Source organism: Ooceraea biroi, chromosome 5 (assembly GCF_003672135.1).
Source record: "Ooceraea biroi isolate clonal line C1 chromosome 5, Obir_v5.4, whole genome shotgun sequence".
In the NCBI taxonomy this organism is placed as follows: Eukaryota; Metazoa; Arthropoda; class Insecta; order Hymenoptera; family Formicidae; genus Ooceraea; species Ooceraea biroi.
Genome location: NC_039510.1, coordinates 8139602 through 8163823, shown reverse-complemented (window position 1 = coordinate 8163823; position 24222 = coordinate 8139602). Strand labels below are relative to the sequence as shown.

The 24222-nt window shown below is 35.1% G+C and overlaps 1 protein-coding gene and 1 pseudogene across 5 annotated transcripts in view; one reads left to right on the top strand and one right to left on the bottom strand.

Annotated features, from left to right (window-relative positions):
* The first annotated feature begins 269 nt into the window (after nucleotides 1-269).
* The window catches only part of LOC105282231 (cytochrome P450 4C1), a 47883-nt gene continuing 23930 nt past the window's right edge, over nucleotides 270-24222 (top strand). Inside the window, exons 1-9 of one of the 5 annotated variants that reach the window (XM_026969565.1) lie at nucleotides 270-604; nucleotides 1365-1460; nucleotides 13807-14085; nucleotides 16044-16153; nucleotides 16336-16426; nucleotides 17106-17291; nucleotides 17549-17642; nucleotides 18078-18192; nucleotides 19557-19659. In XM_026969565.1, the coding sequence (XP_026825366.1) occupies nucleotides 13926-14085; nucleotides 16044-16153; nucleotides 16336-16426; nucleotides 17106-17291; nucleotides 17549-17642; nucleotides 18078-18192; nucleotides 19557-19659 (859 nt within the window). In that variant the 5' untranslated portion in view covers nucleotides 270-604; nucleotides 1365-1460; nucleotides 13807-13925. Of the gene's footprint in view, nucleotides 605-1215; nucleotides 1461-13806; nucleotides 14086-16043; nucleotides 16154-16335; nucleotides 16427-17105; nucleotides 17292-17548; nucleotides 17643-18077; nucleotides 18193-19556; nucleotides 19660-24222 lie in introns of all 5 variants that reach the window. The other 4 variants (XM_026969564.1, XM_026969563.1, XM_026969566.1 and 1 more) reach the window with 4 other exon arrangements.
* LOC113561962 lies at nucleotides 8876-9469 on the bottom strand (annotated as a pseudogene).

The following is a 24222-nucleotide window of genomic DNA, read 5'->3' as shown; positions in this document are numbered from 1 at the left end:
ACTTATATTATTTGTTAAGTTTCATTGTTTATCGAGTACGGGCATAGTTCACTGCAAAAGTGAGCGTACGGCGGCTGGCAACGAGAAATAATAATCTTCAGTCATCGCGATGTAATTTATCACTGCCTTTTTTTATGATGGATATCTCTTATTTTATCGACATTGATTACGATTATCGAATAATGAGCGAAGTGAATGAGTGAGCGTTAAAATGCTATCTCTTTAATAAGAATAACACAATGACAAACGAATGTACTATAGTCGAAATAATTATAAAAAAGGAGGAAAATCGCGAATAACAACGGACCGATGGCAAACAAAACGAAACGAATTCTCGATCCGACGAGATCTTCAGTCTTCAGATTTGAGAGTTGTTATTGATTCCTGTTGTTGTAAAAAGTACGGCGGATATTTAAGATTGATGCAAACGTGTCTGATCGCCAGTAAATCTTGACGTATCGTTATATATTAACGCTGTTGTGAAATAAACGTACCTTTGGTTATATCCTCAAGACAGTCATCTCTTGTGATTCTTCTACTTCACGAATAGCAGAAGCGATTGGACGGCCACAGTATTAAATATAAAAGTAAAGGAAAATACAAGGTAATTTAATAACGTAGTAAAACATTTAATGTATATTATCATTTATATTGCCTCATCAATATATATAGCTTTTGTGTTTAGTGAGTTTTCGCAAGGGTTCCATTAGTTTATGAATTGTGTTCCTAGTTTCTATCAAATGGAAATAACATATCGTTTGTATAATATATATGTACCTACTGATGCAAGAAACAAAATTCACACAGACTCACGCTCGAAATTAGCTGAATAGTTCAACGTTAATAACTTTAACGTTAGCCTGCGTAGGTTTTGTCAGTTACACAAAAGCAGAGTAGGAGAATCTGATAGATTTTTTGACGCTGGAAATTTGGGTAAAAACATAAAGTTTTGAATACCGCCTGCCATTGTTTGATATAAAAACTGGTGGATCCAATATGGCAAACAGTAGATATGATATATCATAATAAAAAGGTATAAAATTAAAAAAAATTGTTTACAAAACTATAAAAAAAAACACCAATGAGAAAATTAAAAAAATATATCCTTAGCTGCAAGCTTCATAGCCATATATTATAGATTTGCGCGTAAAATGTCGACAATTGTTTTGGCTAAAATGTGTGATTTATGTAAAAACGTGCGAAATGTTTTTACAGAAAAGCAGGTGGGAGGGAGAAAGATTATGAAAATTCTTCAAGAAAGCAATAACAACAGATTTAGATATTGTTATCAGTTCTGCTGAACTTTCATACATTGGACTTACTTCATCAGTCTTGAGTTGACAGTTTGCACTGATCTGTTCTAGCGCACGAATTACTGCATTGTTTAGACTACTTGCAATTTCATTGCCAACATTTGAGCAGTACTGCAATCGATCGCATCAGGGTATTCATCGACCACGGTAAAACGCAATTGTATTATAAGATCTGAATGAGATAATTTTAATAACGTCATAATTATTGCAAATGCTTTTTTTGATCAAACTATTTTTTATTATAAATCTCTATTTAATTATATTTTTAATTTATTATTTTTAAATAATAAATCCTTTTTATTGCTGATCAGCACTGGCTACAATTAATAATCATATACACAACGTTTCGACCATTATGTTTTGTCCTAATCCAAGTGTGAACATCTTTTACATTGCGTAACAAGTCACTTTCTAGATGTAAATATATAAATTTCTTATGAAAAGTTTCAATTAAAAAGAAGATAATTAAAGGAATAATAACTAACTTATTTCTTTTTGCCTACAAAAATTACTACCTTCTAATAAAATATGTATTATTAACTGTACAGAGTTTGAGATTTGCCGTCCGTATAGTTTCAGAGAAAACAATTCGTAAAAATTGTTCACTTTTTAAGGCGTCGGGATGATAAGCCTCCGTTAATAGAGTTATCATGTCTTTTGATATAAAACATTTCTGCAATATCTCTTTTTTTACAATGATTTTCCTCATGCAAAATGCTTGTATTATACAATCAAACTCGTGATTATTTATCGCAATTTGGACAGTCAATTTTGTAAACAACTCCTGTTTTTCGTGCGTTCATCAAAGTGTCTTTTCCTCGTTCGATAATACAATCAAGTTTCTTGGGTAACGTGTATATAACATTGAAATCAAGACGCTTTAAATTCCATCTAATGTTCTCACTCAAATTTTTAACGTAAAGAATGTTAATAACATTTTTATTCATTTGTGTGTATTATATTTTTACTCAACGCGTTACTATATTTGATCTTTTTCATTCTCATGTCAATATGTTTGTCAATAAAGTTCAGAGGATAACAATTATTAAGTAAAATATTTCGAACGGTTTCAATGTTAGAAAAATGGAAACGAGTGTCAGATAATAAAATAGCTCTCTCTACAAGACTCGTCATAACACTAATTTTATGATTTTCAGGATGGTTCGAAAAGTAATTTATGTATCGTCCGGAAAAAGTCGGTTTTCTATACCAATATGTAGACAGGTATATAATTAATGCATTTACATCGTATAGAAAATTTTTAACAGATAATAACGACATAATGGTTAACGACCAAAGCTGATAAAGATCAAGAACGATAGTTATGAACATATCTATTTATAATCAAATGAATGAATTACTCAATGATAAATGATAAAACTACATACAAAAAAGCATGTTAGCAATCATTCAGTTGCAAGCAAACATAGATTATATGTAATAATAACGAGTTTGATTGGTATAATACAAAAATTTAAATATTTTGCTGAATTTATATTACATTTAATCGATAATATTTCCTATAATTATTAAATAAATTGTCATACGTGAGTCTTTAACAATCATGTCAATAGTGTATGTATTTCATATTATTTTTTAATAAGTATTTTAAGTGGAAGAATTTTTAAGCCTACATTTTATTATTTTTGTTTGTACACTTAGATTTCATATTTTATGTGAAATTAATAACAACAGACGATCAAAGACTAATTTCGTATTAGCAAATTCAAACGCGATCAAACTAGCGAAATAACCATTTTTGAAATAGAAATAGAGCTGAATTTATAATAAGATATCTCTTCAGAAATTAATAATTATCTGATATGTGCACGATATATAAATAAGATAAAGAGAATAAATATAAAGATAAATCAATAAAGATAAAAAGATAAAAAAGATAAAGACAGTTCTGATTCAAAATAAATACATAAAAATACATAAAAATTTTATTAATATTTCTCACATAATTGAGAGGTTTTGTAGAATAATAAATTGTTATAAGTAACACACGACAATGCAAGAGCGGTTATAACAATAACTGTTGTACATCAATTAAATTCAATTACAGTAGAACCTCACTCACTCGGATCTCAAGGGAAAAGCAAAATTCTTCGAGTTGTGGAGTCCTTCGACTTATCGAAATTTTCGAAAAAAGTGATTAAATAAAATATATTTTGAGTTAACGAGGCTTTGTACAAAATGAGTAAATTAATTAAAGTTTTTCGAGTTGTAGAGGCTCGAAAAATAAAAATTTGACTTATACATAGAAAAGCATGCAGACTTTTTTCTTCAGACTTAACTTACATAATTTTTACGTACGTATTTTAACTGTTAGTCACATTATATATACATATACAGGGTGTCCCATCTAAAGTGTTACAAGCTGTTATCTCAGAAAGTACGTGTTATAGACAAAAATGTTTTAAATAAAAGTTGGAGAGGGCTCCGTTTGCCTGCATTCCCAATTGCCTACAGCTTCGTTTGCCTACAACATTTTGCCGACAGCTCCGATTGCCGACATTCCCGATTGCCTACAGAGCGATTGCCTACAAGCGCTATTGCACACATGTAATAATTAAAAATACGACTGTACGTTTGCGCACATGACATTATTGCCTACATACATATTGCACACATGACTTTATTGTACACATAAATATTGCACACACGACTTTATTGCACACAAGAAATAAGAAAGTTGCATTATCATTTTGTACACATGACTTCATTGCGCACATGCATATTGCGCACATGGCATATTGCGCACATACACATTGCACACATGGCTTTATTGCCCAAATACACATTGCACACATGACTTTATTGCGCACATACACATTGCACACATAGCTTTATTGCGCACATACACATTACACACATACCTTTATTGCGCACATACACATTGCACACATGACTTTATTGCATACGTGAAATAAGAAATAAAGTTTCGAAAACGACTTACTTCCAATTTCGATGAAACTTGGTACAAACCTTCCTTTTTGGTCAAAATGAAAACCCTTAAAAGGATTTTGTGCGACTAATATGGAAAGATAATTTTTCACCATCAAATACCAGAAAGAGTAATACGAGGCGCCCTAAACGAGGTATGACAGGTTTCTATAAAAAATTGAATATTTCTATGCAAAGTAGGATGCTTTTATTTAGATTATGAGAAGATTAAGTTAAAAATAACCTAACCCAACCCAACCCCGATTTTTTATTTAAGGTCGTCCTTTATCTTGCAAAGTACATGCGTGGATACCGTGTGTTCCGCCCCCCCCCTACGGGGGGGCTCCACTATTGTTAAAAATAACCTAACCCAACCAAACCCCGATTTTTTATTTAAAATCGTCCTTCGTCTTGTTCATCTTTTATTGTAAATAATTACCCTCCTTTCATATAATCTAACTCAATTCATAACTTCTTTCATATAACATAATAATAAGAGTATATAACAGTCAAATTCCAGTTTCTGGTATTTGATGGTGAAAAATGATCTTTCCATATTAGTCGCACAAAATCCTTTTAAGGGCTTTCATTTTAACCAAAAAGGAAGGTTTGTACCAAGTTTCATCGCAATCGGAGGTAAATCGTTTTTCGGACCTTTATCCCTTATTTCATGTATGCAATAAAGTTATGTGTGCAATGTATATGTGCGCAATAAAGCCATGTGTGCAATGTATATGTGCGTAATAAAGTCATGTGTGCAATGTGTATGTGCGCAATAAAGCCATGTGTGCAATGTGTATGTACGCAATATGCCATGTGCGCAATATGCATGGGCGCAATGAAGTTATGTGTACAAAATGATAATGCAACTTTCTTATTTCTTGTGTGCAATAAAGTCATGTGTGCAATATGTATGTGTACAATAAAGTCATGTGTGCAATATGTATGTGCGCAAACGTACAGTCGTATTTTTAATTATTACATGTGTGCAATAGCGCTTGTAGGCAATCGCTCTGTAGGCAATTGGGAATGTCGGCAATCGGAGCTGTCAGCAAAATGTTGTAGGCAAACGAAGCTGTAGGCAATTAGGAATGTAGGCAAACGGGACCCCCCCTAAAAGTTGTTTCGTTCCGAGGAAAATATAAGATGGTTTGCCTTTGGGTGTAAGTGCCAAGGTCATGTAAAGGTCAACTTTGTTTTTTTTTTTAATGGAACCCCCTATTTGCATATTCTTGTAGCTTAGCTTGAGAGCGTTTCAAATTACTATAATAAAGTATTTTTTCGTAAAGCACTATTCGAGTTATAAGGTTTGGAGATTCTACTACAGAAGGTTCTTCATTTTTGTCATTTTCGTCTTCCTCTATGTGATCACCATTTTGACTGACTCTACTGCTTCAATAACTTTCAGCTTTTCACTGACATTGAGAGATTTCAGCTTTTGTTTGGAACATTATACATTATCGTATCTCTAATGATTATACTCGAAAGGTTAATGATACATGCAAGTGCAAGTGGTTAGTGTATCACTATATATGCATGATATATGGCGCGGACCATGTAATCCACTCGACTAACAAACAAAAACAATAGTGCGAGGGGAAGGCGATTGTGATATTCACGTATCGCTTCGAGTTACAGAGAATAACGTGTTACAATTTCGAATTAGTTACAGAGATAACCTTTGACTTGTAGAGGTCGGGTTTCTTAAACGTCGAGTTATAGAGATCAAATCAGGCAACTGAACCCTTGCGAAAACTTCGAGTTAAGTTTTTTTTTTTCGAATTATGGAGGTTTTTGTCTCGCAACGGAAGGGAACACAGCAGCACGCAATATTTCAAGTTGCATTGCCAGTATGATTGCTAGTATAATGTTTCGCATGCGATCTCGTACGAAAAATCATATTGTGTGCCGTAGACTTTAGTGTGTAATACAGTTATAGAGGTTCGAGTTAGCGAGATTCTACTGTATTCCTATGCAATAAGTAATTCATACGTTACATGCATATCAATATTTATATAGTGAGTTTTATTAAATCTAATCAATTATCTTATTACATTGCGTTACTGTTGGTGTCACAGTCGATGCCATCGCGCAAAACATTAAATGTAGATTAGATAAAAGTTTGAAAATAAACAATCTCGTGCGTTTACTACAAAGTTGCCGAAATCTTAACGTCAAGCGAGCGAGACTATTTAAAACAGCACGTTTTCAATAGTCTTCGATTTATGCGATCTTTCTTATGACTACAAAACTGCTCTGTATTTGTGCGTAACGCGTGAGAGATACAAACGTTTGTAGACATTAAACATTTACTGCATCTGCAATCTGCAAAAACAGTTTAAACAAACATTGCATGATTATTTAATTGCCTAAAGCTTTGTGTCCACAATGCTAGAAATCGGATGAGATCTCGATCCGAGAAGTGTGTAGCCCAAGAGGTTATTCACTTAGCGAATCACTGGTACACCTGTGTTTGAAATCATTGAAATTGACTCGGAAATCGCTTGGAATCAGTTGAAATCACTTGTGAAATCATTTGAATTCAGTTGATCATATGAAATCATATGAAATCAGTTGAAATTAGTTGAAAAATCACTTGAAATTACTTGAAATCAGTTGAAGTCACTTGAAAAATCAATTGAAATCAGTTGAAGTCACTTGAGAAATCACTTGAAATCAGTTGAAGGCACTTGTAAAATTACTGTGAAATCACTTATACATGTTTTTGAGATTTGGACTTCTGGCTTACATTAAAATATTCGAAAATTTTCTAATAAACCAAACAACGTATAAACGGCCCCCTGTAAAATACTCAAGAAGTTTAAAGTACAAGTTAAAGTATCTTGTAAAGTATAGTATAAAAAATTTTAAGTGTAGTAGTTATTGATTAGATAAACAGAAATTGAATTGGCGTCTTGACCTGCGCAGTAAAATACGCATTTCCATGTGATATTCCATGCTATGTGGAACAATTAACGATGACAGAGAAATAACATCAACCTTACGCCGACTCTAAACCTATACAACACAGAAGCTGCAGCAATATTGTTGCAACGTTACAACTTTGCATATTGCAATGCAATATTGGAGAAACAACAATTTGGTGCAATGTGCAAGTGTTAATTCAGTAATGTTGCAGCAATATTTCAAAACAATGTTAAAATAGCATTATACATATATTGCGATCAATGCGTATATTACAGAGCTACGTTCCGACTTTTGCTATTAATACTGAAAATTTTGTTCATATATTACGTACATTGAACTTAAACAGTTATTTATATTTTTTTATGCAATTCGCAACAGAGCAGCAATCACGTAACACTTTTTCTCTAAGGCGGAAGAAAAGTGAAAAGTTTAATATTTAAAAATGTCACATATCTTATATGAAACCATTTTAAAACGCATGGGTCCAAAGTTTTACAACGGTATAATTTTATGATTTAAAGTTATACTAAACAATGGTGTAAATACTATATTAAAAATTAATATTAATTAAGTGTGAGTGCACACACACACGCGCGCACGCACACGTACACACATTGTAGTAATGTTTATATACAGTGCGAGTCATTTTAATGTACCACCTCTAAAAACTTATTTGTTTTTAGTTTGAGAACAAAATGTTTCAGACAAAAGTTGTATGGCTTCGAGGGGGCAAGATGATGATATTATCAATTCAATTGTAGATGGCGCCACTTTAGAGATTTCATCATGGCGGCCATTTTTTAAATGGAAGGCGATTTTTCTCTCGAAGTAAAAGTTGTAGCTGACAATGAGACGAATACAACGGTGTTTTGTTTTTTGCAATTGGACCATTTTTCAGTGAGTTACAGCGTTTCAAAGTTTATAGCGTCTCTCCATGGTCCGTGATAATGAGAAATAGGGAGATCCATTTTACAAAAAAAAGCTAACCTTTACATAACCTTGACAGGTGCATCAGTTCTATCTACTATCCTACTTTTAGCGCTACCCAGCAACAACGGCGTGGACGTAGTAGGTTTCTGTTCCCTTCGGGGTGCTTGATTAACGCGAGTCCCCTAGCCTCTCGCGATTCGGGGTGCTTGATTAACGTGAGTCCCTTTGCCTCTCACGCCCACACAAAGTCTTATTGCAAGTGTTCAAATACACCTCCATTTTCATCGATACATTGTATCACGCGTAATCGAAAATTGTTTTCGACTCTTTGCAGTGTACCGTCAGTGATACCTTGGAGAGCGCGTTTAATTCGCAGTTTCATGTCTGCCATAGTTGTTGGTTGTGTCGCAAACACCTTTTCCTTGACATAACCCCACAGGAAAAAGTTCATAGGCGTGAGATCAGGAGATCTTGCTGGCCACTCATGGGTTCGACTACCCATTCCAATCCACTTTCTATGGAATTTTTCATTGAGGTATGTGGTGATCAAGCAACTCCTATGGGCAGGAGCACCATCTTGCTGCCACCACATCCTATGACAAGTGCAGAGATCTATATCTTCGAGGAAGTTTGGCAACTCATTTTGCATAAATCGCAAGTAGGTTTCCCTATTTAAATGGCCTTCGAAAAAGTGAAGTCCAATTACATGGGTCCCGATAATGCCACCCCAAACATTAATCGACCATTGGTGCTGGTATTCCACGCTCCGCTGCTATTGTGGATTGTTATTAGACCAATTATGTCGGTTCAGTCCTCCTCGGTTGGTAAATGTTGCTTCATCTGTAAACAGGACGTGCATGAAGAAATATGGGTCTCTCCGATATTGATTTCTAGCCCAGTTGTAAAATTGAAGCCTACGGTTAAAGTCTCCAGCTTGGAGCTGCTGTGTCAAAACAATGTCGTAGGGGTGGAATTTTACAAATCTCAATACTCGACTTTGTCTTTTGTGGACTACCATGCTCGTTTTCAATATTCCTTGTCGAGATGTTGGGGTTTAGTTCAACTTCTGCCAGCGTCACCAGAATGTTATTTTCTTTTGGGCCAGTCTTTCTCCCTGTTACGTTTTAAATTACCCTGTTGAGCACGGCGAAACAATAATTTCATAGTCTTGCGCGTCGGGTGTCGTCTGTCGGGAAATCTAGCGGCATACACCCTTTGCGCTGCTTTCAAGTTGTCATTGCACAACCCGACTATTTTTATCATATCGACTATTTCCGCTGGGCTATAATCCCCCATAACTAATAATAGAATGAATAACCGACAATTTCATTGGGAGTGTAATCAGCCATCTCAAAACCTGTCTCACCAAGAAGTGATGAGAAGCCGAATACGGGCCACTAAAGTACGCAAGGCACGGACCATGAAGAGACGCTATAAACTTTGAAACACTGTCACTGAAAAATGGTCCAATTGCAAAAAACAAAACACCGTTGTATTCGTCTCATTGTCAGCTACAACTTTTACTTCGAGAGAAAAATCGCCTTCCATTTAAAAAATGGCCGCCATGATGAAATCTCTAAAGTGGCGCCATCTACAATTAAATTGATAATATTCATCATCTTGCCCGCTCGAAGCCATACAACTTTTGTCTGAAACATTTTGTTCTCAAATTAAAAACAAATAAGTTTTTAGGGGTGGTACATTAAAATGACTCACCCTGTCTATACATACATACATACATACATACCTACCTACCCTACCTACCCTACCTACCCTACCTACCCTACCTACCCTACCTACCCTACCTACCCTACCTACCCTACCTACCCTACCTACCTACCTACCTACCTACCTACCTACATATATACAATATATACACAAACATTTTATTTATTGCATATACAATATATAATTGCAGAAATGTTGCAATGTAACATTGCAATATAATACATATGCAATAATTGCATATATATTGTATTACAATGTTGCTGCAATGTTACATTGCAATATTTCTGCAAGCGGATATTTTATTGGTGCTCAATGTCATAGCAAACTTGCAGCAATATTTCGCAATGTTTCTGCAATGTTGCAATCTTGCAGGAAAACATTACTGCAATGTTGCTGCAATATTTCTGTGCTGTATAGGAATATATGTACCTCTATAAAACTTTACAGTGTGTAAATTTTCTATATTCAAGCATATGTTACTAGTGAAAAACCAGAAAAAAACTGAGTGTAAAGACAGAATTCGTTGAAAGTAAGTAATTGTATTTTCTTTATTTCAATATGAGGTAACCATAACCTCATTAATAAGCAAACATTGTCTCTACGTGGCTCACATAACCTCTGACTCTTGTTTGAAGCAAACAAAAAATAAATATCAGTAAAATTTATTTCTAAATATGCAGATATTTAAGTAGTCATCTCTACTTTTTTAACCACACGTAAATGAGATGTCTAACAATAAGTGATATGATCTGAAAAATTCAGCAATCATTCAGCTGGCATTCAAAACAGATTTTTGTATGAACATTTCCAATGTCTATTGGCGAAACGTGAATGCCCTTTTATTACAAAAGAAGATTTTTTACTGTGTTATTTTAAAACTTATGAAGAGTCGTAGGTATACTTATTATAGCATGTGAATGCTTCGCTCACTCTGCGAGTAACGCAAAATTAAATAATGTCCAAAGCACAGCATTCACAACTTATAAATACTCAAGTTTATAAATATATATTACGATACGTTTCAATTTAATTAAATAGTTATATTTATAAGTACAAAATTATTGTCGGGATAATTTATTATTTTTTATTTCAATCCAAGTTTCAATATGAAAATCTACCTAATTTACCTTGTAATTTACATATGACCATCAAATTTTCTTATAGTTTGTAATAAATAAATATCACAAATTTTTATTTATAAATATTCATACGTTGTATTCAAAACAAAATAGTTTTTATTATATTACAATTAATGTTTTTATAAAAAATATAATTTTTAAAATAATTGTTTTTTGCATTACAAGGATAATATGAAGGTAATTATTTAGATTAACGGAGCAACCTCGAATGACCTTGACCTTGACATATGTTGTCAAGGTCACCCTCCTGAGTGACCTTCAACAGGTTTTAGCCGTTGCTCATTGTTTATTAAAAAGTTATTAACAAAAGAAGTTTCGAAAATATAGTCGTTATTTTGAATATTGAAAGACATAAACGACGAATATGAACGAAGGAAGGAAAGTAATTTAACCTAACCTAACCTAACCTGGTTAGATTAGGTTAGGTTATATTTTCCGAAACTGGAGTCCCGGACACATATACGCTCGTTTTTCAGCCCGCTTCGCGGGAAGGCCCCCGCCATGATTCGTGTCGTGTACCAGGTGATCAAAATCTGTACGGTGAAATCTGTAACACCAGCTCCAGCGGGGGAGGGGCAAAGCCCCGCCCTCCCGCGAAGCGGGCTGAAAACGAGCATCCATACGGGGCTCCAGTTTCGGAAAATATAACCTAACTCAAACCTATTTCTGATTCAAAGGTAAAATTTCATCAAATATACTCTTTTGTAATCGTATAATATATGATATCGTAAAATTATGCTCTATTCATTAATCTATTTTGTTAATAACTTTTTAACAAACAACGAGCGATGGGTGAAACCTAGTGCGGGTTATTCGGAAAGGTGACTTTTGTAATATATGTCAAACTCAAGTCCTTGCTTTGCGTTGACAGCTGAAAATTCGTGCAAAATCATTAAACTTCTTTTGTTAATAACTTTTTAATAAACAATGAGCGACGGCTAAAACCTTTTGAAGGTCACTCAGGAGGGTGACCTCTATAATATATGTCAAAGTTAAGGTCATTGCTCCGTTAAACTAAATAATTACCCTATAGCGTTCTATAGAGAGTTGATCCAAGTTACTACGAAAACGTTCCTTTGAAATGTAATTTATAAAGCTATCGGTTTGATAAAGTAATAAAAATATTTATAAAATCCATATTAATTTATTTTCATAATCTCAAGATCATTTATTATATTTTTCCCTTTCTTATTGTAAAGAATTCTATTATTTATTCAAAGAAGTGATATAAATGTTTGATATAACTAGCAAATGTAACGAATATATAATTGAGTAAATTTAATTACTAAATAGCCCAGCCCATTTCAAATACAGGGTGTCCCAGACCTAACGTAACACCAGTTAATGGTAGATACCTGAGGTGATTCTGAGACGAATTTTCCTCTTGCAAAATGTCGAGGGTGGCGTAGTTTCGACGCTATAATAATAAAACTTCAATTTGATCTTAATTTTTCGCGGCTGTTCAAATTGAAGTGTGCGCGATGCGCGGGACCCCTTCAACCCACCGTCACTGAACGCGGGAAAATTCTCTACATGGATAGGACATCTTCAATCCATTATAGCGCCGAAACTACGCCACCCTCGACATTTTGCAAGAGGAAAATTCGTTTCAGAATCACCTCAGGTATCTACCATTAACCGGTGTTACGTTAGGTCTGGGATACCCTGTCTATCTCGATGTTAATTATAGAAATGAAATTAGGAATAAGAAAAAATAAGAAAAAATGTAGAGAGAATAATTAGTTATACGTCAAAGTAATTTAAATCACCTGAAATAATTATATTATTAGATATCATAATGAAATCGCTTACAATCATAATGAAATCATTTAAAATCATTATGAAATTACTTGAAATCAGTTGAAATCACTTATGAAATTATTTGAATTCAGTTGGTCATATGAAATCACATGAAATCGGATGAAATTAATTGAAATCACATGAAATTGGATGAAATAAGTTGAAATCAGTAATCATTTGTAATCTGTGGTACACCCAAAAAACGAGTGAATAACCCCTTGATGTAGCCAATCGCCTTATAATTTTTATGGGAAAGCTGCAAAGGTTATTGGCCACATATTTCTCGAATCGAGATCTCGGACCAATTTCGAGCAACGTGGACACAAGGCTTAACAAACATTTCGGAAATATTTCACTTACAACATTGCAACATATTTATTGCGCAAATTATACATTTTCGATTGCAATAAATAAAAATTACAAATATTCTCTTATGTTTCTACTATTAAAAGTTTAATATCTCTTTAAGGGGAAGTTGGAGTCGTCTGTATTATCGACGAAGTAAATAACTTTTTTATAAATCTTTTTATTGGTTGCGCAGAATGAAAAATCCTTTTGCACGATGAAAGAAATCCTTTTGCACAATATCAAAGACCTAATTTTGTGCTCTGTTTTACTCTTGGTCACGATTTAACATTCACAAAACTTTTATAAACACTAATCTTTTTTACTAAGCTTCTAAATTCACTTTTAAAAACATCCTCATGTTCCTTCACTCTGTTCCGAGTTGGGAGCCACCCTATTTTGTACATACGAAATGTAAAATTGGTGTGGTCAGACAATAAACCCAGAAGAAAGATGTAATTTAAAAACTTTTTCTCGTTTTTCACATAAACTCCATTAGTCCCGTATTCATTATTGCCTATACTTTAATCGTGGAAAGGGATTTTGCATTCTATGCAATCAATAAAAAGATTAGTGTTCGCAAATTGTGATGTAATACAGACGACTTCAACTTCCCCTTAAAGCACATAGACTTATTATAATGTTCACTGAACTCGTTTATTTGATGAATTTAGGATATCGTGGTGGTTACCAACTTTGTCATTGACTGGGATATTTTGTAACACATATGATCTAAGGATTGATACTAGAACGAGAATTGAACTCAACTTACCTTCGTTTAACATCAACGAAGATGATCCTTATTCTGTTGTTATCGGTTATCGTTGTTTTATTCGTATGGAATTATTATGTGCATTACGGATCTAGAAAAGGCCGGCTCATCAATCGTATACCGGGGCCAGCGCCTGTATTTCCGATAGGCGGCAACGTATTAGAGTATCAACAATCACATGGCAAGTGCACATCTCTAATACGTTTGCATTAATTACTTAGCGCTCGATTGCTCATCGCAGATTCACTGCCTTAATGCAATCTATTTTGTATAGCTCCAGTTGGTTTTCGTACATCTCGATGTATTATGTATACTTGAATGACGCATGAAATATATACAGGGTGTCTGACAAGTAAGAGACCACCTTAAAAGTGGAAGTAAATAGGTTTGATAGGGTCAAACTAAGGCTCAACTTCCGAATAGCCCCCCCTCCGATTTTCATGAAATTTTTAGGATATGTAGAGGTAGAGACGAGGAAAGTGTGAATGGAAGGATTTTTTGCGGAAACGCCTCCTAGCGAAGAAATTAACAAAAAAAGGTTTAATGATTTTGCACGAATTTCCAGCTGTCTACGCGAATCAAGAACTTGACTTTGATATATATTATAGAGGTCACTTCCCTCAGTAACCTGCAGAAGGTTTTAGTTCTCCTTCGTTATTGATTAAAAAGTTATTAACAAAAAAAGTTTAAGGATTTTGCACGTATATGTAATCTTAACGGACCTTAGTATGTTACCTCTGCTCGCATTTGTGTTTACAAATATTGTCAAGATTTCGGTAAACCTTAAGAAAAGGGGAAACATCTCCTATGACCTTGACCTTGACATATATTATAGAGGTCACCCTCCTGAGTGACCTTCAAAAGGTTTTAGCCGTCGCTCATTGTTTATTAAAAAGTTATTAACAAAAGAAGTTTAATGATTTTGCACGAATTTTCAGCTGTCAACGCAAAGCAAGGACTTGAGTTTGACATATATTACAAAAGTCACCTTCCCGAATAACCCGCACTAGGTTTCACCCATCGCTCGTTGTTTGTTAAAAAGTTATTAACAAAATAGATTAATGAATAGAGCATAATTTTACGATATCATATATTATACGATTACAAAAGAGTATATTTGATGAAATTTTACCTTTGAATCAGAAATAGGTTTGAGTTAGGTTATATTTTCCGAAACTGGAGCCCCGGACACATACGCTCCTTTTTAGCCTGCTTCGTGGGAGGGCAGGGGAGAAGGGCGAGGCCCCTCCCCCCGCCGGGGTCCGTACCGTATACCAGGTGATCAAAATCTGTACGGTGAAATCTGTTACACTAGTTTAGATACATTCCTATATGTATGTTCCTACAGCCTTCCACAGATAATATTTAGTGAACATTTCTGTTAGCATGTTCATGGAACATTCTCTCCAGAATATCTAAAGAACACTCTGGGAACAGTTTAATAAAATACATTCCAAGAGGAATATCTATGAAATACTCCATAAATGTCTGTTTTGTACATCTCCACTGTCGCACCAGTGGCATTCTCATGGAATATTCCTCGATATACCCATGCCAATTGGGTATATATCTTAAAACTTTCATGACAATCGGAGGGGGGGCTATTCGGAAGTCTAACCTAAACTAAAGAGAAAAGTCCTATATCATTTTGCAAAATTCGCAATAGTTATTGAGTAATTAAGGAAAATATCTAAACGAATGAGCGCGTGAATAGCGACAGGCCGGACAATTAGTGTCCGGCGCGGTATCATATGTCATGCGTCGTTCGCCGCTCGCTGCGTGACGATTCTTTTTCGGTGCGACGCTCCACCTCCTGCTCTCATCGTTGCTAAGAAATCAAGCCATTTTACGTACCGGCTGAATCTGGCCTGTCGCTATTCATGTGCTCATTCGTTTAGACATTTTAATTAATTACTCAATAACTATTGCGAATTTTGCAAAATGATATAGGACTTTTCTCTTCAGTTGGGCCCTATCTACTTCCACATTTAAGGTGGTCCCTTACTTGTCAGACACCCTGTATAAGTCTAAAGTAACAACGAAGATAATGATGAAATTTTCTACTACCTTGGCAATTCTTACGTCTGTAACTATAATTATAACTGTAACTGTAACTATACCTTCTTATACATTTTACAGAGGCCCTCTGGAAACTCCTACGTTATGAAACTGACTTTTACTATCCCATTGTTAAAATATGGTGCTTTTTCGTACCTGTTGTGTCTATCCGTCATCCAGATGATCTGGAGGTAACGAAGTTTTGTTCAGAGAAAATACAATTCTGCAATAATTATCAATAACCCGATGATTTGGGAAATATTTGGAATATTTCGTTCATTTATGATTCGCTGCAACAGCCCTGCTATAATTATTAATAAAATACCTTGAAGACAGATATCTAAAATAGTTTACACAAATTGCATGATTTCAGATAATACTTTCTCCGATGAAGCATCTCGAGAAGAGTGCCATATATGACATTCTACTTTCCTGGTTTAATACTGGCCTTCTCACTAGCGCAGGTAATATAAAATAAAAATTCGAAGTTGCAACGTGAAAAAATGGAATTTGTGTAAAACTTAAATATGATAATATATTAATAGGCTGACATAAACTCGTTTTATCAGCTAATTAGGTTAACGTATTTAATAGTTACCGAGCTGACGAGTCGAACTGATAAGCTTAAAATAAGAACGCAGTATTTCGAACAAGTTGATTAAAGTGTACATATCACATCAGTCAATACAGGTCAATCAGTCAATGATCGAACACCCTTGTATAGTAGACTTTGTTTTCTTTCACTTCATATATTTTCGTTTATTCTTTGCCTGAAAGCTTTAATTACGCGATAATAAATAATTAGATTTATGCAAAGACTTACAACTCCGCCCCACGCTCAAAGGTCAAGGGAAGGAAACGTTTAGCGTGTTACAAAGAAAACCTTCTTCGCGTTTTATCGAAAAACTCGATGGGAATTATTCGCTGGGATGTGCGATAAAAGAGAAATAAATTTGACATAATTAATGCCACTTCAGTTATCCAAATTAATAAAAATTTCGGCGGAAAGTGAGACAAGTCCGACATAAACGACATTGTTAATCTTGCATGTAGTACGTTATTGCACCACGATTCACGTGCTGCAAGAAAAGTCTCTTGCAAATAAATGTCTTATTGCGTGATTCCGCCTTATTTTCGTTTCAGGTGATAAGTGGCATGCGCGACGAAAGATATTAACGCCCGCCTTCCACTTTAATATATTGCGGCAGTTCGTCGACATTTTGATCGAGGAGGGCGAACAAATGACCAAATCCTTGAAGGATGGTAAAGGCGCGGTTGAGAAGGACTTAATGCCGTTTCTTAGCAAGCATACGCTCAACGCGATATGCGGTAAACTGTTGCACTTTGGCTGTCCATATACTTGCGTATTTCATTTTGTTCTTACTCCGATTTCGTTTGTTACATTTCAAATCACCGATAGATGATATGAAGTACCATCTACGCGACATAATGATGCCATAATGAATCGAAGACCAATAATATTGTGACGATCTTTGCTTACTGTTTTTCATGTTGAACAATCCATTTATTTATTTATTTATTTTAATTAATGTTTGATCATATAAATCTAACGGATGCACTTGTAGAGACTGCCATGGGCACCTCTTTAAAAGACCTCGGCGCATTCCAGAAAAAATATCGACAAGCAGTATACGAAATGGGTTTGCTTCTAGTTTATAGGTGAGTCATATATATAATGAATACTTTTAAAAATTTAGCAATTATCATAATTCATACTTATCAACATAGATGCGTAAACACAAATAATTATAAATTAAATATTATTAATTGCCAGACAATTCAATATATTAATGAAGTATTCTTTCGATCAAACTGGCTAAACGTATGCTAGATGGTCAGCAATCCTGATCTGATATCGCGTTTGAATAATAAAATAATAGAGGATTGCTGACCATCTAGCATACGTTTAGCCAGTTTGATCGAAAGAATACTTCATTAATATACAAATAATTATATTGCGTGTGGCTTATTTTGCCTTTGTCTATATTTAAATATACAAAGACCACTATAAAGTTGCATTAGATATTTTACAAAGTGGTTATTATTATTTTCATCAATTTATTATATATGTGTGTATGTCTAATCATGCTTTAGATTAGTGAGACCATGGCTGCATCCCATATGCTTTGGAGGTGTGCTCTTTGATATATTACCACCTGGCTTTCGTCAACGAAAACTTTTGCGAATATTGCAAGGGTTCACCGATAAAGTGCGTAAAATTCATATCATTTAATATTTCCTGAACTTGCTACTATTACAAACACTTACACAATAGGTTCCGTAATTTTCTTGCATATTATACAGGGTGTCCCGGGTTTTAACCGACAAACTGCGGGAGCATATTCTACTAGTGGAAATAAGAAAAAATTCTTATATTGAGTTTGCTTAGAAATGCTTTATTACAAAGTTATAAACCAATATTGAAAAGAAATATGAGATAAGTAACAACGGAACATAGTGTAGAATTTGGAAGGTCAAAGATGTTTATGTTATGTGTATTCACATGTATTCATGTTCACTATGTTGAAACGATTCAGTATGATTGTTACTTTCACAACAGTAGCTGTTAGATTTCAATCGTCGTGTGAACTAGCAATTACTATCAGAATGCCAAAAGTGTTTTCAAATGAGGAATACACTGATATTCATTTCGTGTACGGATTCTGTGACGGAAATGCACGAGCTGCCGTACGAGAGTATCAACGTAGATTTCCTAACAGGAGAGTACCAGATAGTTCTGTGTTTAGTAATACCCATTTGCAATTACGTAATTTGGGTTCATTTCGACCTATGAATGAGCATGATGATGTTCGTTCAGCTCTAAGACACCGACGACGCTCGGAAAGAATCTTAAATCTTTTTGATAATACTCCTACACAAAGTGTTCGACGTGCTTCAGCTCAACTGCAGATATCACGAAACACTATTTGGAGAACATTGCGTGCTGATGACAGATTCGCATATCATTACACACCTGTACAAGAATTACTTCCAATCGATTATCAGAAACGAATCGAATTTTGTAACTGGTATGTGAATGCAGTAGAAAGGGACAATCTTTTCTCATCAATGATATTATGGACAAATGAAGCGACCTTTACAAGACGCGACAAGAGTGCATTTCCGTGACAGAATCCGTACACGAAATGAATATCAGTGTATTCCTCATTTGAAAACACTTTTGGCATTCTGATAGTAATTGCTAGTTCACACGACGATTGAAATCTAACAGCTACTGTTGTGAAAGTAACAATCATACTGAATCGTTTCAACATAGTGAACATGAATACATGTGAATACACATAACATAAACATCTTCGACCTTCCAAATTCTACACTATGTTCCGTTGTTACTTATCTCATATTTCTTTTCAATATTGGTTTATAACTTTGTAATAAAGCATTTCTAAGCAAACTCAATATAAGAATTTTTTCTTATTTCCACTAGTAGAATATGCTCCCGCAGTTTGTCGGTTAAAACCCGGGACACCCTGTATAATAATTCATAAATGATATCATTTACCGCAGCATAATAATATCAGGCAGATTGATATTCTGATCTTACATGTACAGATAATAGCTGAGAGGAAACTCTATCATGAACGTACTGGCGACCGATATTTGAAAATCTTTGAAAATGACAAAATGACGGAGGAGGATAATACATACATCAGAAGTACGTAATCAGAGACTGTATCTTAATTTACATATATATTACCAAATACATATATAAATACATACAGGGTGTTCCATTTTAAAGTTTCCCCTAAAATATTTCAGAAACAGTGCGTTAAATCGAAAAATGTTTCAAACAAAAGTTTTGTGACTTCGAGGGGGACATAAGGCGATACTATTGGTTTGACCTTGTGGGCGTTGTCAAGGTCATATGGAGTGCAACTTTGTTTTTTAAACGGAACCCCTTACTTTTTATTGCAGATTCTGATTCTTCGTCGAAAAGTAAGTAACTTTAGTCCGAAACATTGTTTTTAAAAACGCCCTCCTTATCCCGAAAACTCAGGTTCAACCTTTAGCGAACCAATGATAATACTCGCTTTATAATAGACATTGAAGTTTTTTTTAGTATTTTACTGTTTACCATCAGCATGTGCGTGCGTGCGTATGCGTGTGTTCTACATCCAGCCAACTAAGACAAGATCGATCACTGATCCGGCCAGTTAAGGCAAGGTCGATCACAGATCCAGCCAGTTAAGGCAAGATCGATTACAGATCCGGCCAGTTAAGGCAAGATCGATCACTGATCCAGCCAGTTAAGGCAAGATCGTGCTCTGATCCAGCTAGTTAAGGCAAGATCGTGCTCTGATCCAGCCAGTTAAGGCAAAATCATGCCGTTATGTAGTCAATTAAGGTCAAGTAAGGTAGTCGTAAATTAGTTTTGTAGGTCGTTTTTCTGCTCATCTGATGAGATGTTCAAACGTAGCTCCGTTGACTTGTTGACAATATTGAATCCGTCTCTCGAAGTTTGTAACAGTACGTAAGAGAACATCACGTGGAATAATGTTACACGCTGCTCGGATCCTCTTCATCATGTTTTCTCTTGTCGTTGGTCTCTCCCGATAGACTACATCTTTCAGGTAACCCCATAAATAAAACTCTGGAGAAGTTAAATCTGGTGATCTTGCTGGCCACCTTACTCGACTACCTTTTCCAATCCATACATCACGGATGGTCTCGTCCAGATAATCTCTGACGATATTGGCATAGTGAGGATCTGCACCATCATGTTGGAACCACATTCTTCTCCGTGTATTAAGGTCAATATCTTCAAGAGGTATTGGAAGAATATCTCTTAGAAATTGTAAATAGTTCTGAGCATTAACCATACCATCAAAAAAGTAGGGGCCAATTACATAGCCATTGACGATTCCGCACCAGACAGTAAGACTCCATCGATGCTGATTGTCTATTTGTTGCATCCAACGAGGATTAACTGGAGCCCAATAGTGACAATTATGACGATTCAACGTTCCATGACTATGAAAAGTAGCTTCATTACTGAACAAAACGTACTTTAAAAAATCGCCATCGTGAAGAAGTTGCTGTGTTGCCCAGCGACACAATAATAGCCGTTCTCGATGATCATTCTCAGTCAAGGCTTGATTTAGTGTAATATGATAAGGGTGGTACTTTGCAGCCTTCAAGTATCTAGAAGCAGTCGATCTTGGAATCCCCACTGTACGCTCAATTCACGTAATGATACATGAGGGTTCAAATGAACCATCGCCAGAGTTACGAGGAAACGAGCATTCAGCGCGTAATCATCTAAGTTGTAACATCTTCTTCGTCGACAGAGATTCCCTCTCCGAATCCTTATTTCAATTTTATGTATTGCAGTATGACTCGGATGTTGTCGTAGAGGAAATCTTCTTCGGTGCAATGCTGTTGCTCTTTTGTAATTACGTTGACATTCTCCTAGGATGAGAAGAATGTCGGTCAACTCGTTCGACGTGTAATCGGGCATTGTTTTTGCTTGGACAACAATGGAATGTTAGAAACAAAAAGATTTGAAAATCATTCACGAATGACGTGAAGAGTTAAAGAGGAAGTGTCGAGAACAGAAAACTTTATGTTAATTGCTCAAGGACTCATACAAGTTGAGAAAGACACCAGCTGTCAATCGATAAGTCAACTTTCAATGAAATGTATCGAATCCTGCAGTAAATAAGAATAACCAATAGTGTTTAATATTGAGATGGGAAAGTAATAGTGCAATAATCCTCAAACTCTCGAGCCAATTAAAGCAAAGACCATTTGTGAATGTTCTACTCTTGGCTTTGAAATAATAATTCGGAACTACCTACTGTTTGACCTTGAAATTATGTAACCAACAACATGGAGTCTGAAAATTTGTCGATCTTTCCTATTCTACAGTCAAAATTAATTTCACCATTGAGAATATTCACATGACCTTAGAAATTGATCCCAAGGAAATTGATCCGCGTGGTACAACTTGAGTAATGGGTATTGTAACTTTCAAGCCTTATAACTCGATAAGTACTTAATGAAAAAATACTTCATTATAGTGGTTTGAAAAGCTCTCGAGGTAAGCTATGAGAATATGCAATGAAAATTTGGGAGTTCCATTTAAAAAATTCGAAATGACCTTGCCCTGATCTTGACAACGCCACCCAAGGTCAAACCAATAGTACCGTCTTAACTGGCTGGATCAGAGCACGATCTTGCCTTAACTGGCTGGATCAGAGCACGATCTTGCCTTAACTGGCTGGATCAGTGATCGATCTTGCCTTAACTGGCTGGATCAGAGCACGATCTTGCCTTAACTGGCTGGATCAGTGATCGATCTTGCCTTAACTGGACGGATCTGCAATCGATCTTGCCTTAACTGGCTGGATCTGTGATCGATCTTGCCTTAACTGGCCGGATCAGTGATCGATCTTGCCTTAGTTGGCTGGATGAAGAACACACGCATACGCACGCACGCACATGCTGATGGTAAACAGTAAAATACTAAAAAAAACTTCAATGTCTATTATAAAGCGAGTATTATCATTGGTTCGCTAAAGGTTGAACCTGAGTTTTCGGGATAAGGAGGGCGTTTTTAAAAACAATGTTTCGGACTAAAGTTACTTACTTTTCGACGAAGAATCAGAATCTGCAATAAAAAATATGGGGTTCCGTTTAAAAAACAAAGTTGCACTCCATATGACCTTGACAACGCCCACAAGGTCAAACCAATAGTATCGCCTTATGTCCCCCTCGAAGTCACAAAACTTTTGTTTGAAACATTTTTCGATTTAACGCACTGTTTCTGAAATATTTTAGGGGAAACTTTAAAATGGAACACCCTGTATATACATATACAGGGTGAGCCTTTTTAAGTAACGGATTGATTTTTCTCGAAAACCAAATCTTTATCGAAAAATGTTTCAGACAAAAGTCGTTTGGTTCGAAGAGGGCAAGATGATAGCATTATCAATTTAATTGTAGATGGCGCCACTTTAGAGATTTCATCATGGCGGCCATTTTTTAAATGGAAGTTGATTTTTCTCTCTAAATGAAAGTTGTAGCTGATAATGAGACGAATACAACGGTTTTTCCATTTTTGCAATTGGACCATTTTTCAGTGAGTTACAGCGTTCCAAAGTATACTGTTTTATAATTTAAGTATATACATAAACCAAATCTTGTATCGAAAAATGTTTCTTACAAAAGTTTTATGACTTCAAGGGGGACATAAGATGCTGCCACTGATTTGACCTTGGGTGCACCTGTCAAGGTTATGTGAAGGTTAACTTTTTTTTATGGATCTCTTTATTTCTCATTATACAGTCTTGTAGCTTACCTCGAGAGCTTTTCAAAACGCTATAATAAAGTATTTTGTCGTTAAATATTATTCGAGTTATGAGAACTAAAAGCGTTTCTCGAAAGTAAAATTCCACAAAGATTGTATATAAGTTGCTAAACCAAACTGCGAATTAATTCTGTCATATTGCGGCATACTGAGAGGAAGCTCTGCTACTCTATGGCGTGATAAGTTAGATATACGTTAAAGTTTCTTCTCTGTTCATATTTTCATTTCTTAAGGGGTAACGCCACTCTGGCGCCCGGAAAAACAGCCTAATTTTGACAATTTTTTATGGGAATATAATGAATGGAATACAAAATCCGTTTAAAGGCCTTTATTGTACATACTTTGAAGTGTATTTACAAATTTTTATTGAATGTTTTTTACAAAATGGCAGCGCCAGAGCTCAGCCTCTTCTCACAGATAGTGTTCCGCGGCCGGAAAGATTTCTCCTCCAATTGTTGACCTGGAACAAAAACCTAAACATTTTTGAGTCTTATATAAGGTTAGCTCGAGAAGTACGTACGGAAATTAAAAAATACCGTTTTTTGTAAAACTGACGCACGTTTGAACAAAAAGTGTCATTTTTAGGTAACAAAACTTTTTGTTCAAACGTGCGTCAGTTTTACAAAAAACGGTATTTTTTAATTTCCGTACGTACTTCTCGAGCTAACCTTATATAAGACTCAAAAATGTTTAGTTTTTTGTTCCAGGTCAACAATTGGAGGAGAAATCTTTCCGGCCGCGGAACACTATCTGTGAGAAGAGGCTGAGCTCTGGCGCTGCCATTTTGTAAAAAACATTCAATAAAAATTTGTAAATACACTTCAAAGTATGTACAATAAAGGCCTTTAAACGGATTTTGTATTCCATTCATTATATTCCCATAAAAAATTGTCAAAATTAGGCTGTTTT